This window comes from Dendrobates tinctorius, unplaced genomic scaffold (assembly GCF_039654945.1).
Source record: "Dendrobates tinctorius isolate UK_male_01 unplaced genomic scaffold, ASM3965494v1 ptg000003l, whole genome shotgun sequence".
Taxonomy (NCBI): domain Eukaryota; kingdom Metazoa; phylum Chordata; class Amphibia; order Anura; family Dendrobatidae; genus Dendrobates; species Dendrobates tinctorius.
This window is the reverse complement of record NW_027361671.1, coordinates 86,642,186-86,656,912: the sequence shown is the minus strand read 5'-3', so window position 1 is coordinate 86,656,912 and position 14,727 is coordinate 86,642,186. Positions and strand designations below refer to the sequence as shown.

The following is a 14,727-nucleotide window of genomic DNA, read 5'->3' as shown; positions in this document are numbered from 1 at the left end:
TTAATAAGAATAAAGATTTTTATCAACTTCCATCTACAGTGGCTTACGAAAGTATTCACCCCCTTGCCTTTTTACCTATTTTGTTACCACATTGCAACCTGTTTGTAAATATTTTTGTAATCAGATTTGTGTGTGATGCATCAGCACTAAATAAGCCAAGCTGGTGAAGTGAGAAAAATATAGACATAAATAAAATTTATGGGATCAAACAACTGAAATTTGGCATATTCATATGTATTCATCCCTTTTGCGAAGAATCTCTATGAAAATTTCCTTCATAGGTCACAAGCTTAGTCACATTCTTGAGCAATCTAAGTGTCACATGGATTGTCAGTATATGCACACCTTTTCAGAAAGGCCACAGAACGATGAGTAAGAAGGTCATTAATCAGAGAGGCAGCGCAGAAACCAAAGGTAACCCTGGAGGAGCTGCAGAGTTCCCAAGCAGAGACTGGTGTATCTGTCCATATAACCACAATAAGCCGTACACTCCATAGGTGGCTTTAATGGAAGAGCGGGCAGAAAAAAGCCTTCACTTACACACACAAAAATATAAAGCTCATTTTGTGTTTGTCAAGAGACATGTGGGAGACTCCCAAATGTATGGTGGAAGGTGCTATGATCACATGAGACCAAAATTGAACATTTTGGCCACCAAGTAAACACTATGTCTGGTGCCAAACCAACACAACTGATCATCTCAAGAACACCATGCTATGGGGATGTTTTCGGCGACAGAGAAAATGGTTAGAATCGAGGGGAAGATGGATGGTGCGATATACATGGATATTCATTCTTGAGTAAAACCTGTTTCAGTCTGTCAGTGATTTCAGACTGGGACGGAGGTTCACCTTCCAACAAGACAATGACCCAAAGCATACTGATAAAGCAACACTCAAGTGGTTTAAGGGGAAACGTGTAAATGTTTTGAAGTGGCCTACTCAAAGCCCAGAACATAATTCAATTGGAAATCTGTGGTCAGAGTTGAAGATTGAAGATTGCTGTTCACCAGAGGAAACCATCTAACATGATGGAGCTGGAGCAGTTTTGCCTTGAGGAATGGGCAGAAATCGCAGTGGGAAGATGTGGAAAGATCAGAGACTTATCCAAAGTAACTTGCAGATGTAATTGCTGCAAAAGGAGGCCCTACAAAAGGGGTGAATAGTTATGTACACTAAAGTTTTCAGTTATTTTGTCCAATTTGTTGTTTGCTTCACAATAAAAAGAAAACCAAATGTTCACAGTTGTAGACATGTTCTTTCCATGAACTGATGTAAACCTTCAAAAAAATCTTTAAAATTACAGGTTGTGAAGTAGCAAAACCCGGAAAAGGTCAAGGGGGTAAACACTTTTGCAAGACACTATACCTGTAAAATGAAAACTTGAGAAGGAAAAAGGATCTAATGAATCTGGTATAAAGTTACTTTCAATGGGTTCTGTCACGAAAGTGGTGACCATGGGTGTAGTGGACCAACTCACGCCAAGACATAAAGTAAGGTTTGTACGGTGCAGCTTACTAAAAGCAGAATAAAATTTCACTGTATTGCTATCTGGGTAATATATTTAGATATATGTACTGATAGCAAATACATTTCAAATCGGTATGTCTGTCTTCTTACTGTCTGTTACTTCTTAGTAACAAAGTTGATCAGTAGAGATGAGCGAATTTGTTCGGATTCAGTTCCGAATATGATCGGAATAAACTTTGTTTTTGCAATATTCGTCGAACACAGCCGAACGTCATTAGAGTCAATGGGAGCAGAAATTACAGAATATGTTCGAAACCGATCATAAGACATACATTCGGCACGAATAGTGTTCGAATATGTCAAAATCAGATTTGGGGATAAAATCCGAACAAATTCGCTCATCTCTAGTGATCTGTAGTGCATTTGCATTAGTAAATAATAAACTATTAGTAAATTAATATATTAAAGTTATATAGTAATATGTAATAGTAAATAATATAGTATTATAGTATATACTATTCGGATTAAAATGTTCAAAAATATAAAATTGGGCTGCACACAGACATTCGCACGGATGTTAGAATGCACTCCTACTGACATTTCATCTACCATTATAGAAAGCAGGTAAGTCTTAAAAGATGGTTAAAGGTCCTATATTTATTGTGCTTAGTTTTTATAGGAATACATATAGTGGGGATATAAAAAAATCTAGACATTCGTGTTAAAATGTCTGGTTTAAAAAAAAAAAAAATCATACTTAAAAAGTGACTAAAAATCTGAAATTATTCTTCTAAGTCACCCATAATCTTTACAATTCAATGGAAAAATAAACTGAAATCTTTTTAGGTGTAAAAAGAAAAATAAAGAATTTAAATAAAAATGCACTCCCTTAAAGTAGCCTTTAAATTTATGACAGCATTTAGACTTTTTGGGTAGGAATCTATCAGCATGGCACAGCTAGAATTGGCAATCTTTGCCCACTTTTCCTTGTGTACAACCTTCTTCAGGTCACCCACAGATTTTCAATAAGATTTAGGTCCATAAAGCTCAACCTTGGTCTCACGAGATGAGAACACATTTTTCCACATATTTTTGACAGATTTTGTCATTGTTCCCCCCCAGGCCAGACATATAAAGTACACAGATTGTTGTCACATATAGTGCACAACATGTACTTGCCAGAATTCCTGCAGCACATTTAACGTTGTTGTAAGCCTCTTGGCAGCCTCCTGGACCAATTTTCTTCTTGTCTTTTCATCAGTAGTTTATGAACGTCCAGTTCTAGCTAATATCAATGTGCCAAATTTAAGCCACTTCTTGATAACCATATTTTTACAGTGTTCCATGGTGTATCTAACATCTTGGAAAAGATTTTTTTCACCTTTCCACTAACTGATAACATTCAAGAATAAGATCCATATGCTATGTTGTAAGATGTTAAAGGGCCATTGTTTTTGCTGTGAAATGCAGCTAAGAAAATATCAAGAAAATCCTACTAGTACAGCTAAACTTTACATGGGGTTAATGACAATCACTGTAAATGATGGCAGCTGTGTACTGACTACTTTTTAACATGAGCTTATAAGTGATTGGCTAATTCTGAGCACAACCATATCCTCAATTACAAGAACCTGTTCACACTTAAGGCCCCGTCACACATAGCGATCTCGCTAGCGAGATCGTGGCTGAGTCACAATTTTTGTGACACAACAGCGATCTCACCAGCGAGATCGATGTGTGTGACAGCGATCAGCGACTGGCCCCCCTGCCGGTATCGCTGCAGGAAAGGTCAGGACTTTTTTTTGGTCGCTGTTCTCCCGCTGGCCACCACACATCGCTGCGTGTGACAGGCGGGAGACCAGCGATCTGCTGGTAACTAATGTAAACATCGGGTATCCAAGGGATGGGAGTCCCTTAGATACCCGATGTGTACGTTAGTTACCAGCGCGCTGATGCAGGGAGCTGGTAACTAACGTACACATCGGGTATCTAGGGACGTACATCCCTTGGATACCCGATGTGTACGTTAGTTACCAGCTTCCTGCATCAGCGCACTGGTTACTAACGTGCACAGCGACGCCGGGCTGATCGCTGGTGAAGCTGTCTGTTTGACAGCTCACCAGCAATCACATAGCGATTCAACAGGGATCCTGACACATTGATATCGTTGTCAGGATCGCTGGTGAGTCGCTATTTGTGACTCCAGCCTTATGCACCCAGTTTTATTATTTTTATTTTGTCAGTGAAAATGATTTCAGTTAATTTCTCAATGGATTTGTACAGATTATGGGTGACATTAAAGGCAAAAGAATAGTTCTGAAATGATTCTTCTTGCGTCTTGGTAAGTTTTTTTTTTACATGGCAAAAACATGCCATTTTAACAGGGAAGTGTCGACTTTTTATATTCAATGTATGCAATTTCCAAGTCCTCAGTATGATAACATAACAACATATATTAAGTGTGTGGAAATACATTAAAAAATATATAAAGTGCTCTCTACTGAGAGCACTTTATATATTTTTTTTAATTTTTTTCTACTGGCTAACACGGTACCAAACCACTTTTTTTGTTTTACGAAATATATTAAGTAATGATTTTTGAGGGTCATCTCCAACATTTTTTCTATTGTACAGCATTTCATTTCATAGGGTACGTAAATTTCAAAGGAGCAGCGAGGGAGTTATATTGAATGTTAGAGAAAGTTATTCAATTGGCGATATGCTTAAAGGGGCTGTCTGGGGAATACAAGTAGCATAGGTGATAACTTGATGATCGGTGGTAGGTCTGACCACTGTGACCTGCACCGACTGACAGATGAAAAAAATGTTAGAATGGAGCTGCAGAGCACATGTGCTACCGCTGCTATATTCATTCCCTATGAGGCTGGTGAGCTCTGCGCTTCTCATAGAGAATGAAGGGAGTGGCGGCTAGGCAACCATTTTGCCGCACCATTTTGTAATGAGGATAAAAGTTCATCCGGTATAAAAGTGCCCTACTCTACAGATTGGTGGGGGTACTGGTGGAGGGACACCCACCGATCAGCAAGATAGGTGATAACGTGATTTCACTGGACTACCCTTCCAACTCCACCATAAACATGCACAGCAGTTTTGGTTCTTATTTTTTAGTTTTCAAATGGGAAAAGGCCAGTCAGACTCTTAACATCTGGCAGTGACCTGCTAGAGGGGAAAAGGGACCAGCCAAGTTAAAATCCAACAAATCTGATCCCTCACACCCCTTCAATCACTGGAAAGAGTTGGGAGACCCCCCCCAATACATCTGGTCAATTATGGATCAATCAAAAAATGATGGTAAGTGAAGTCACTAAGGGAAAATGCAGGATGCTAAATTGAAGTGGAAACACAAATTGTGGCTCAGAAATGGCATTTTTAGTTTCAGAATTTTTTCTATTAAAGTAATCCCACTAACCTCCTAACCCACCCCTAGACTAATCCACATTGTACTGGACCTTGAAATGTTTCAGTAAGTGCATGTGTAGTAATGATACACCGACATGTAGTAATGTAAAGGTCCGCCGCGTTCACCCCATATGCCGATTATAGTGAAATTGTACTTGAGAGTTATTATTAATCCTAAAAACATTGCATATGGATTAGAAGTGCTATAAAAAAATGATAATCAGAGCATCCATTATCATGAACCATGTACGGAGGCTGCAACAAAGCCCTAAATATTCTGGCCATTGTCAAATTTGGACTCAGTCGTATATGGTCAAGATATAATTCATTGGTCCGCTAGAACACATGGGAACCTTGAAAGAAAAAGTATTGAATGTGAAAGCGAAAGGATAGGTTACACAATGAACGCCTTCCTAATGCTAAAAGGTTTGTCCACTTTATCTTAACAAATGAGCTCAGGGACCTGATTATGTGGCACTCTATGTATGTGCATGTGTGTGTATGTGTATACGTGTGCGTATGTATGTATATGCGTGTAGATGTATGTCTATCTATATATATATATATATATATTTATTTATATACATATATATATCAACTCTACCTGCCCATAAATTGCAGGCTTAGCCCGGTAGTGACATGTTTGTCCAAAATTGTAGGCTGGTGGCCCAGAAGTGGCTTATGTACGGTAGAGCAGGGACCCATCAGAGGGAGGTCACCTTGCCGTGGTTGATGGGCTTACATGAATTGGCCAATCTGTGCACTAAGAACCTTCATTTTCATCTATTACTGTAAGTTTAAACATTTTTTTGAAAAAAAATATTTTTGAGGATTATTATACAAATTGAATGGTTTTAATGTTTGTCTGTGTTTTCACATGGCCTAGATTCATGCACATGTGCTGCTGTATTCTTTCTGTCTAAATTGTGCAGCTTTTGCAGCTTGCACGTGTTCACACTAGGAGGTGCTGGTCATTTTTTTGTCTACATATATATGCATATACTGTATATATATATACACTGTGTATATATAAATATATATATATATATATATATACTTATATACACACACGTATACATATAAACACACAGATATATTAATATTGCAGGTTCTTCTCCTGAAACATTTGCAGCGTTGTCAAAGTAGGGGTATGTTTATTATCCATTAACAATTTAAACCATTATGCATGGGAGATCCACCACAAGTCTGGCCACAAGCCCCTCCACTAGCAGCCATGAGAGCCGTGCAATCTGTGCTGAAGGCTCTATTAAAAAGTACAAGAGGGTGAATGGTTAATATTTATATATTCGTAAGTGCCAGTAGTCACATCCATTTGTTAAAAAATTATGAAGTGGACAGCCCCTTTAAAACCATTATGATGCATAGGGTGTTAATCAATTGAATGAAAAAAAGTCTGAATGAATAACATTAGAATACATACACATGTGACACTCACAGGAACACGTTTTCAGTACCCAGTGTCAGCATCTATTCTGTGTATCAAACAAATATTTTTAAAGGGGGTGTCCGGACACAACATAAGACCCATCTCTCGAATAGGTCATCAATATCAAGAGCAGTGAAGGTTCGACACCCGGAACCCTCACTGATCAGCCGATATTAGCTCAGGTGGGCGCCATAGCAAATAACAGCAGGGCACCGGACCCCCACCAGTCTGATAGTGATGCCTTATCCTGTGGATAGGTCAGCAGTATACTGCGCCTGCGCAACCCTTTTATGAATCCAGCAATCCCACATAAACCAGTAACATCGCTAAGGCACAAAGTGAATGGGAAGCATCAGTTCAGCCAGGAGCAAATCAGTACATTTTAACCAGACCAGTCCATTTTTCTATATATTGCTTATGAGCAAAAACTAATCTACTCATACATAAACACAGAGCATTTGAGAAATATGGCATGAAAAAAAAAACATTGAAAATATATTTGCATTGCACAAATACATTCATGTAAAAAAAATGATTACTGTAACATAAAAGTGGTTTTAGCTTATGATCATTACAAAGAATGCACCATAAATATAAACTGCAGCTATAACGAGTACAAATTAGGGCATTGTTTAGCAAAGGCTCAACTTAAATACAAAATAATTTGTCATTTAAAGAGGCAGATAAAAACAAAGTTAACCCCTGATCACTCTTTTTTGTGTTTTTTTTTTCCTGGCTTCAAAGCCAAAAGATAAAAATAATATTAATATTTTCTTGTTCATTTTATTGAAAAAATATATATCTCTTTTTCATCAGGAAACGACAGTTCTTGCGCATGTACAAACTCACAAGGAAAAAAAAAATCTAAAACATCAACCAAAAAATAATATATATTTATATATATTTATATATTTATATATATATATATTTATAAAATAAAAGATTAAAAAAAAATAAAACACCTAAACAAATAACACAGATTCTCCAATTGCTGAGTCCAGGGAATAAAGCAGGTAAAAAGTGGTTGTACTGTGTGGCGGATTCCAGATCACAATGCATTGTTAAGTTAAAGTTTCGTTAAAAAATATTAAAAAAAAAAAAATAAAGTGTGAATTTTTTTTTTCTTCTTTTATTAAAAGTTCAGAAAATATTCCACAAGATTCGATCTAATCCTAGTAGTTTGTATCCTTAGTGCTCAGTCTTTGTCTGTGGTATGGCAGCCTGTTGATATGGAATACAAAGCAGGAATATAAATTGCATTGAAAACTAATCAGTACAAAGATATGCATGAAAAAAAATAAAAAATTAAACCACAAAAAAAGCTTAATAAAAAAAAAGCAATAGTGGTACTGTAAAGCAAGGAAACACTACAGATCAGTAACAAAAATCAATCTAAAGCCTACAAAATGTACATCTATTGTGTACAGGACAGATTAGGCACAAGCAGGATTTTGCCTAGGAGGGACGTTTCATGTCATCCTCATATTAGGCCGGGGTCAGACTTGCGAGTACAATGCGAGAAACTAGTGTGAGTCTATCGGATCAATACCCGGCACTGCCGCCGGCACTCGGGACAAGACCGTGCAGCTACATAGAAATACATGCAGCCGCACACTCTAATCCGAGTGCAGGGTATTGATCCGATAGACTTGCGCGAGTTTCTCGCATCAGGATGTGTGCACACGCTGCGTATTCTGCTGCGAAATTTTCCGCACGGATTTGTCTAAATCTGCAGGTCAAAAGACCTGCAGTTTATCTGCAGATTTTCTGCTGTTTATCCTGCGGGTTTCCCCAGCAGTTTGACACCTGCCATGGAGCAGGTGCCAAACCGCAGCGGAATCCGCACAAAGAATAGACATGTTGAGACCGCAGCAAATCCACGCGGAAAATTCCGCACCGTGTGCACTGCGGAATTTGCAGGACCAAATCCGCTGCGGATCCGCAGCAGAATCCGCAGCGTGTGCACACACCCTCGCACTTGCAAGTGTAATCCCGGCCTTAAGATACACATTCAGCCATCTTAACCCATCGAATAAAGCTGGCAGACCGCAGCCAATAATCGTCCAATGAAAAGCTAGATGCAATCGGGCACTTGGTAATCTGTTTAAGACACTTCCAGCAAAATACGACTGTTAATATGATCGTTCTGTAGACGGAAAACGTCATGTTGTCGGCAGCACATCTCACGTTTACCAGGGATGATGTGCTGCCGAGAACAACGATTCTTTAGCAAGCAATTTTTAAGACAGCCGTTTGGTTTGTTTGCTGGACGATTGTCGGCCTGTATGGACAGACCAATAATCGGGAAACAAAGATTCTTAGAAATGCATGTTTCAGATTATAGGCCAATGTAAATGTGCACTAAGGCAGTATTAAAATAATGGCTATGCTGTTTCTCGCAATGGTCTCTGGTACTGCCTTGCCTGAGTGATGCTGCGGGAGAATGGGGTGTCAGTGCTTTGTGGGGTGTACTTATAAGGTGCTGGGCAGAACACCTATCTAATATCTTCCACGTGGCTAAGAAAGATGTTAGTCAGCAGTTGTTTTTTCAACTGCATCTTACTGAAAACTTAAAAAAAAAAAAAAAAAAGATTTATCATAAAATTCTATCCTCTTAGTAGACCTAACTCATTTACCTGTGACATTTCCAGATCCCTCTGTTGCTGTGTTTCGACACAGGGCACGTGTCTCCTCTACTAGCGTACAACAAGGTCCTTCTGGGCAGTACAGTACCTCCTCCTCATCATCTTCATCAGCCTCCATCTCCCAGGAGACATGACCCACACAATCTAAGCCACCCTCGTAGCCTGGATCCTCGGGAATGATGGGTATAGGTTGACTAGCCTCACACCCGGCCACTGCAGCTGCTGCTGCTGCCGCTGCTGCCTCTGCTAGGGCATACTGAATGCTGACTGCATAGTCCTCAGAGTAGCAGCTCCCATGATTTTCCTCATAGAGGCAGCAGGGCCGAGCAGAGTGGCCAAGTAGAGACCCTGGTTCTGTCCGGTGTAAAAGGCTGGAGGTAACACTGTACAAACCTCCACCGGGGGGTGCAGCTGTGGCTTGCTGGGGTTCAGTACCCATATACAAGTTTGTGCAGTCTGGACCAGGTTCCCCAGCAGGCATTTGAAAACAACAATGACAACCCTTTTCGGGCCCCCGCCAGTCTCTTCCACCCCCTTGTGGGATGGTACAAGATGCTTCTGGGACTAACCCAGATGCCACAGCAGCCCCTCGGCGCTCTAGGGAAGAATTGCTGCTGTAATTCATCTCCAAGCTGCAACTAGACAAGCGATCCCGAGAGGAAGAATTTGGGAAGGTCTGGTGAGGTCTACAGTCTGACCTACCTCTTCCATGTCCTGCTCCAATATCCCCCCCACATGCTATGGCATCCATTACTCCAGTCCTAGCAGGACTTCGACTCCTGTACACATATGGGTCAAAGTCACTACTGAGAGAGCTTCGAAAGGTGGAGCAGCTGCCGTATACTCCCTGGTTGCTGGCCTCTGTGCAGTCCAGCATGGAGTCGCTGGATGATGCATGTCCCTGTGCTGAGCTGGAGCTCGAACTGGAGCTACTGTCACTGCAGGGTACATCAGCTAAGTAGCCACTACATACTGAGCGATGTTGGTGCTGACTATGAAGGTAACAGCTGCCACCAGTAGATGCAGGGGCCATATGCATCATGGTAGGTGCAGTTTGGTATAGCAAATTAGTACCAGTCGGAAAGCCATGGTTCAAGCTCTTTTCTATTCCTCTGGGCATCTGACTACCGCTGACTGTTTCCTGGAGATGCGGGTAGCTCAACCCCTGGAAGTAGTAGTGTTGGTACATCGTTTCATATTGAGAGTAACAGGTGGCAGTGTTGAAGTCTCTTCCTCCATACTTGGACCGACGGAAGCCATGACTAGCCTGAGGATATTGAGCGTGTTCCAGATCACAGTGATGGCCTGCCGTTGGCTGATCTATTGATACAGGCCTGTATCCAGCTAGAAAAGGAGGTTCCATTGGTCTCTCCACAGTAAGTACTGTGATGGGATTGCCATGTGGGCCCATGCTGGTACGAGTTGGATATGCAGCAATAGGTCCAGTTCGTTGTACTCTTCCTGGGTAGTGGACTGGAAGAATGACTCTCTGTTGCTGACGGCCACGGCTGTTTGAGCTGTCAACACACAAGCTGCCAAGACCGCCTTTCTTTTGCTCTGTGGTGTAAAAAAAATTATATTTAAGTATCAACAATAAGCATTTTCTATGGAAAAAATCCACAACGTCATTATGAGTCTGAGGAACAAGAAGGACATGTAAAATTGTATTTAACAACTACAAAAAAAACCCATAACTAAACCAGAGGCGTAACCTAAAACTTCTTGACCCCAGTGCTAAATCTGTAACAGAGCCCCCCATATACCATGCATCATTAAAAATACTCATGTCTTAAGGAGCTTCTGGGGACTTTTAGGGACCAGGTCCTGGATGTGACAATCACCGCCACATACCTTATAGCTAGCCTCCTGAATTAAACCTTCCATAATAAAATATATATTTTTCACTAAATATCAAAATAAGGATACTTTATTTAGGTAAGCAGCCTGCACCATTCATTTATTAAGTGCAAAAGTGCACTCACCTATAATATTGTGCCTGCAATGTGGACATGTATGATTCTGTAAAAGCCACGGGTCCACACACCTCTTGTGAAATCGATGTGTACAAGGAATGACTCTCAGCTCCTAGGTGAGACAAGAGAAAAATATCATCAGGCGCAATGAAGACAACGCAAGGTGGACATACATATTAGTTGGATGTCAGTCAAACTTGCCAATTCAGGGAGTCTTGCTGGACATATATGTGTATGGGGGAGTTTCAACTCCAATGTCAGGTTTGGGGAATTGCAAGGTCAGCATGTTGGATTTCAGCCTTTGTTCTCATGGGAGATAAGCCACCAACAGGTATCTAGCAGTGGTTTATACTGTATTTCTCATACTAAGAGCACATGCATGCTCAGAAAGACGAGAATATTGGCACATGGACAACATTTGCAAGGAGTGTGTATGTTCTCCCAGTGTTTGCGTGGGTTTCCGCCGGGTTCTCCGGTTTCCTCCCACACTCCAAAGACATACCGATAGGGAATCTGGATTGTGAGCCCCATTGGGACAGTGCCAATAATGTCTGTAAAGCGCTGTGGAAATAAAGGCGCTATATAAATGAGTAAAATAAATAAATAGCTGTGCCAACATCTTGCTACCCCATCCAACAGTAACCTTGGGTTTTCTAATTATTAGTAACACTGCAGTTCAGTCAGACACCACTCAATTGAGAGGTATTGAAGAATACGCATAACACTACCTCAACTGGGTCAAAAAGAAACATTCAGACAAATAAAAGCATTTTTAAAAATGCAGCAAACACATAGACAATACTATGACTCTCCATTAGCTTTGACCTGTAAAGATATTGCCTACAATGAGTATTTTTCAATAAATATCCAATACAAGAAGCAATGAAGTAACAGTCTGTAATATATTTGTCAATCCACTAAAATGAGATAAAGAACACATACAATAAGTATTCTTTAATAACCGTCATCAATCTTACCTCTCCATCAATATATTTTTCAAGGCATATGGCACAGTCAGAGGTGGAGCTGCTACTCAGTGTATCAAGGCCACCACAACTACCTTCCCGAGGTACTTTGCCCTTGGCCTTGAATTTTCTGGTCTCCATTTTTTCCAGTGCCTGAACTGCCATCCTGTTCATGGAGTTCTGTAAGAAGATCATTACCATGATTACTCCAATCAATCAGCCATCGCCTGTTTTGCAATGCACTCATGGTGGGATTGCAGAAAGTTTTCTAACAAAGGGAAAAATACGTTTTACCACTGTGATTTTGTCACAAGGAGGTTTTTGCAAATATCACCAACCGTCATGGCGGCATCGGGGTCTGTGCAATCCACAGATTTTTACACTCTTCCATCTAACTCCATTGATAGCTATGATCAACGCAGGGTGACTCTGGGGTCGACTCAAAGAGCAGGCAGGTTAGCAATAGTTAAATTTTTGCTGGGCTAAGGTTGTTACTCTCCTTTAGTCACATGCTGTGAGAAAACCCGTCATATCTGCTCTCCTTCTATATATGCTGGCTTTGCTATGCAGGTAATGCCAGCTATACTTAGTCTACCCTGGGCCTGAGAGGTGGACACAATCCTGGTTAACTGTTGGTTATTACAAAGCTGTTGTGAGCGGTGTTAAGTTAAGCCCTTCCTTTTCCCTTGGTGTCTTTATGTTACTTTGCTGCCTCACGGGTACTATACTTTTCTTCCTTAGTGTTTTTCGCTGTGAACGTGCTGTGTGACTATGCTTCTTTTTTGCCCTGCCTGTCTTATTTGTGCTCTTCCCATAGTTTTTTTTCAGATTAGTGCTACTCAGGAGCATAGTGAGCAATGAGCCCCATGCATCCCCACCTTCAGGGGTAATCCTGGGGACAGGGATAGCTAGATACCCCTAGCCTGAGGGACAATGTAGGAGCAAAAGCTAATAAACGTCACTAAGGATGCAAAGTATAGAATCTGAAACCATATGGCATTAATGGTTTTATGCCTTATATGTCTCTAGCAAGGGAACTTAAAGGGGCTGTCCAGTGGAAACAAGTTATCACCTATCCACAATCCTTGCTGATTGATGAGAGTCCAACCACTGTTACCCATACAGATTGGCAAAACAGGGAACTTTTTTCCCAGATGGAACACTTGTATTCCTGTTAAAGTGGAGCCACAGTAAAAATGTTTAACCACTGCTCCATTCATCCTTTATAGGAAGGCTGGAAAAAGCAGAGTGCAGGGAACAGCAGCCTCACAGAGAAAGAATGGAGCGTGGAGGTCGGGCATGCGCACTGACACTCCATAAAAGTCCCTTGTCAGGCCCTCATCGATCAACAAGATATCTCCTATCCTTTGGATAGGTGCCAGCTCATTTTCATTGGACAACCCCATTACGTTCCATATCTTGATAAAACAAAAAGTAAACAAATGATAAATTTTCATACAACATAGTGTTAATATAACCAATGTATACCTGACTTCTTCTTTGCTTTAATTTGATCTTGATAAGAAGGATAAGGCAGACCAGGGACACCACCACAAAGAAGGCCAAGAAGATGCCCATATCAAAGTATTCAGTAGGTTGCTGACAAGAAAGAAGAAAACAATTATTGCAAAATACATTGAATCAAGCCTTACCCTCCAACCCTAGGGCATTATGGGGCATCACTATTATACCAGCATCATGATGCTTACCCGAGGAGGACGATGCTGAATTCTTGCTCGGGCACCTTTCTGCTTATTGACGATATTCATTAGTTTCATAGCATCAGTGCCTTTCATATATACAACTGGCCTCTTAAGTGGATCTTCCAAGCCTTGGTTCAGCTGCAACAAATGAGCATTATGAATAACAAAAACGTCCGATTTTCAAGACAAATGTCAATATTAACCATTGTTTGCACTCACTGAGCTGATTTGTCCGAAGGGAGTCTGTCACACCCAAAGCTCGAATTAAGCTATGTATGCAGACCTATAGGTCACTTAGACCCTATAAAACTCATTCCTGCCATGGAGATATAATGGTCCAGGAAACGGTTACTTGCTCCTTGGTGCACCCCTGATGTGGTTTCATGCAATGTTCCTCTCCTCTAACATACTGCGCACCTCCCCTAGAAGTGAATCCCCGATCATGCACCTCCGCACTGACACTGCAGGAGCCAAACAGGAGCACACACAGTGTCAGGGCGGTCACGCTCTTATTGGGGTACACACTCACTGCACACAGGATCCTTCAGCCGCCAAGTACTCACACGGACACTGGAGGAGCCAAAGAGGAGCACACAGTGTCAGTGCGGTCACGCTCTTATTGGGGTACACATTCACTGCACACAGGATCCTTCAGCCGCCAAGTACTCACACGGACACTGCAGGAGCCAAAGAGGAGCACACACAGTGTCAGTGCGGGAATGCTCTTGTCTTGTGGGACACGCTCACTGCACACAGGATCCTTCAGCCACTCAGGACTCACACCGACACTGCATAACTGATGTAGATGTGCAGGGTCAGGTAAGTGCCGTCAATTAAGCTACGGGGAGATGGTCATCATCATGTTTATGGCGGAGACAGAGCGGTACTCTGGCTGTTAGGCCATGCCAAGGGTGCACTGAGGAGCCCTCATTTGCATATAAAATAAAACCATTTTCTTGACAGTTAATGGAGGAGAATCTATACTGCAGGTATGAGGTTTACTTGGGGTAAGTCCTCTACAGAATCTCTTTAAACCACAACTCCACCTGCAAAGCCCGAGAACTAACGAAAGACAAGTATTCTTCACTGAAATCTCCCTACAAGA

The 14,727-nt window shown here is 41.2% G+C and overlaps 1 protein-coding gene across 1 annotated transcript in view; it reads right to left on the bottom strand.

Moving 5' to 3' along the window:
* Positions 1 to 6,174: 6,174 nt before the first annotated feature.
* Positions 6,175 to 14,727, bottom strand: part of ZNRF3 (zinc and ring finger 3) — a 192,221-nt gene continuing 183,668 nt past the window's right edge. Inside the window, exons 4-9 of the mRNA XM_073558769.1 lie at positions 13,629 to 13,760; positions 13,408 to 13,518; positions 11,932 to 12,099; positions 10,964 to 11,066; positions 8,973 to 10,538; positions 6,175 to 7,557 (exon numbers count right to left, since the gene is read on the bottom strand). Coding sequence (XP_073414870.1) covers positions 7,532 to 7,557; positions 8,973 to 10,538; positions 10,964 to 11,066; positions 11,932 to 12,099; positions 13,408 to 13,518; positions 13,629 to 13,760 — 2,106 coding nt within the window. The 3' untranslated portion in view covers positions 6,175 to 7,531. The remainder of the gene's footprint in view (positions 7,558 to 8,972; positions 10,539 to 10,963; positions 11,067 to 11,931; positions 12,100 to 13,407; positions 13,519 to 13,628; positions 13,761 to 14,727) is intronic.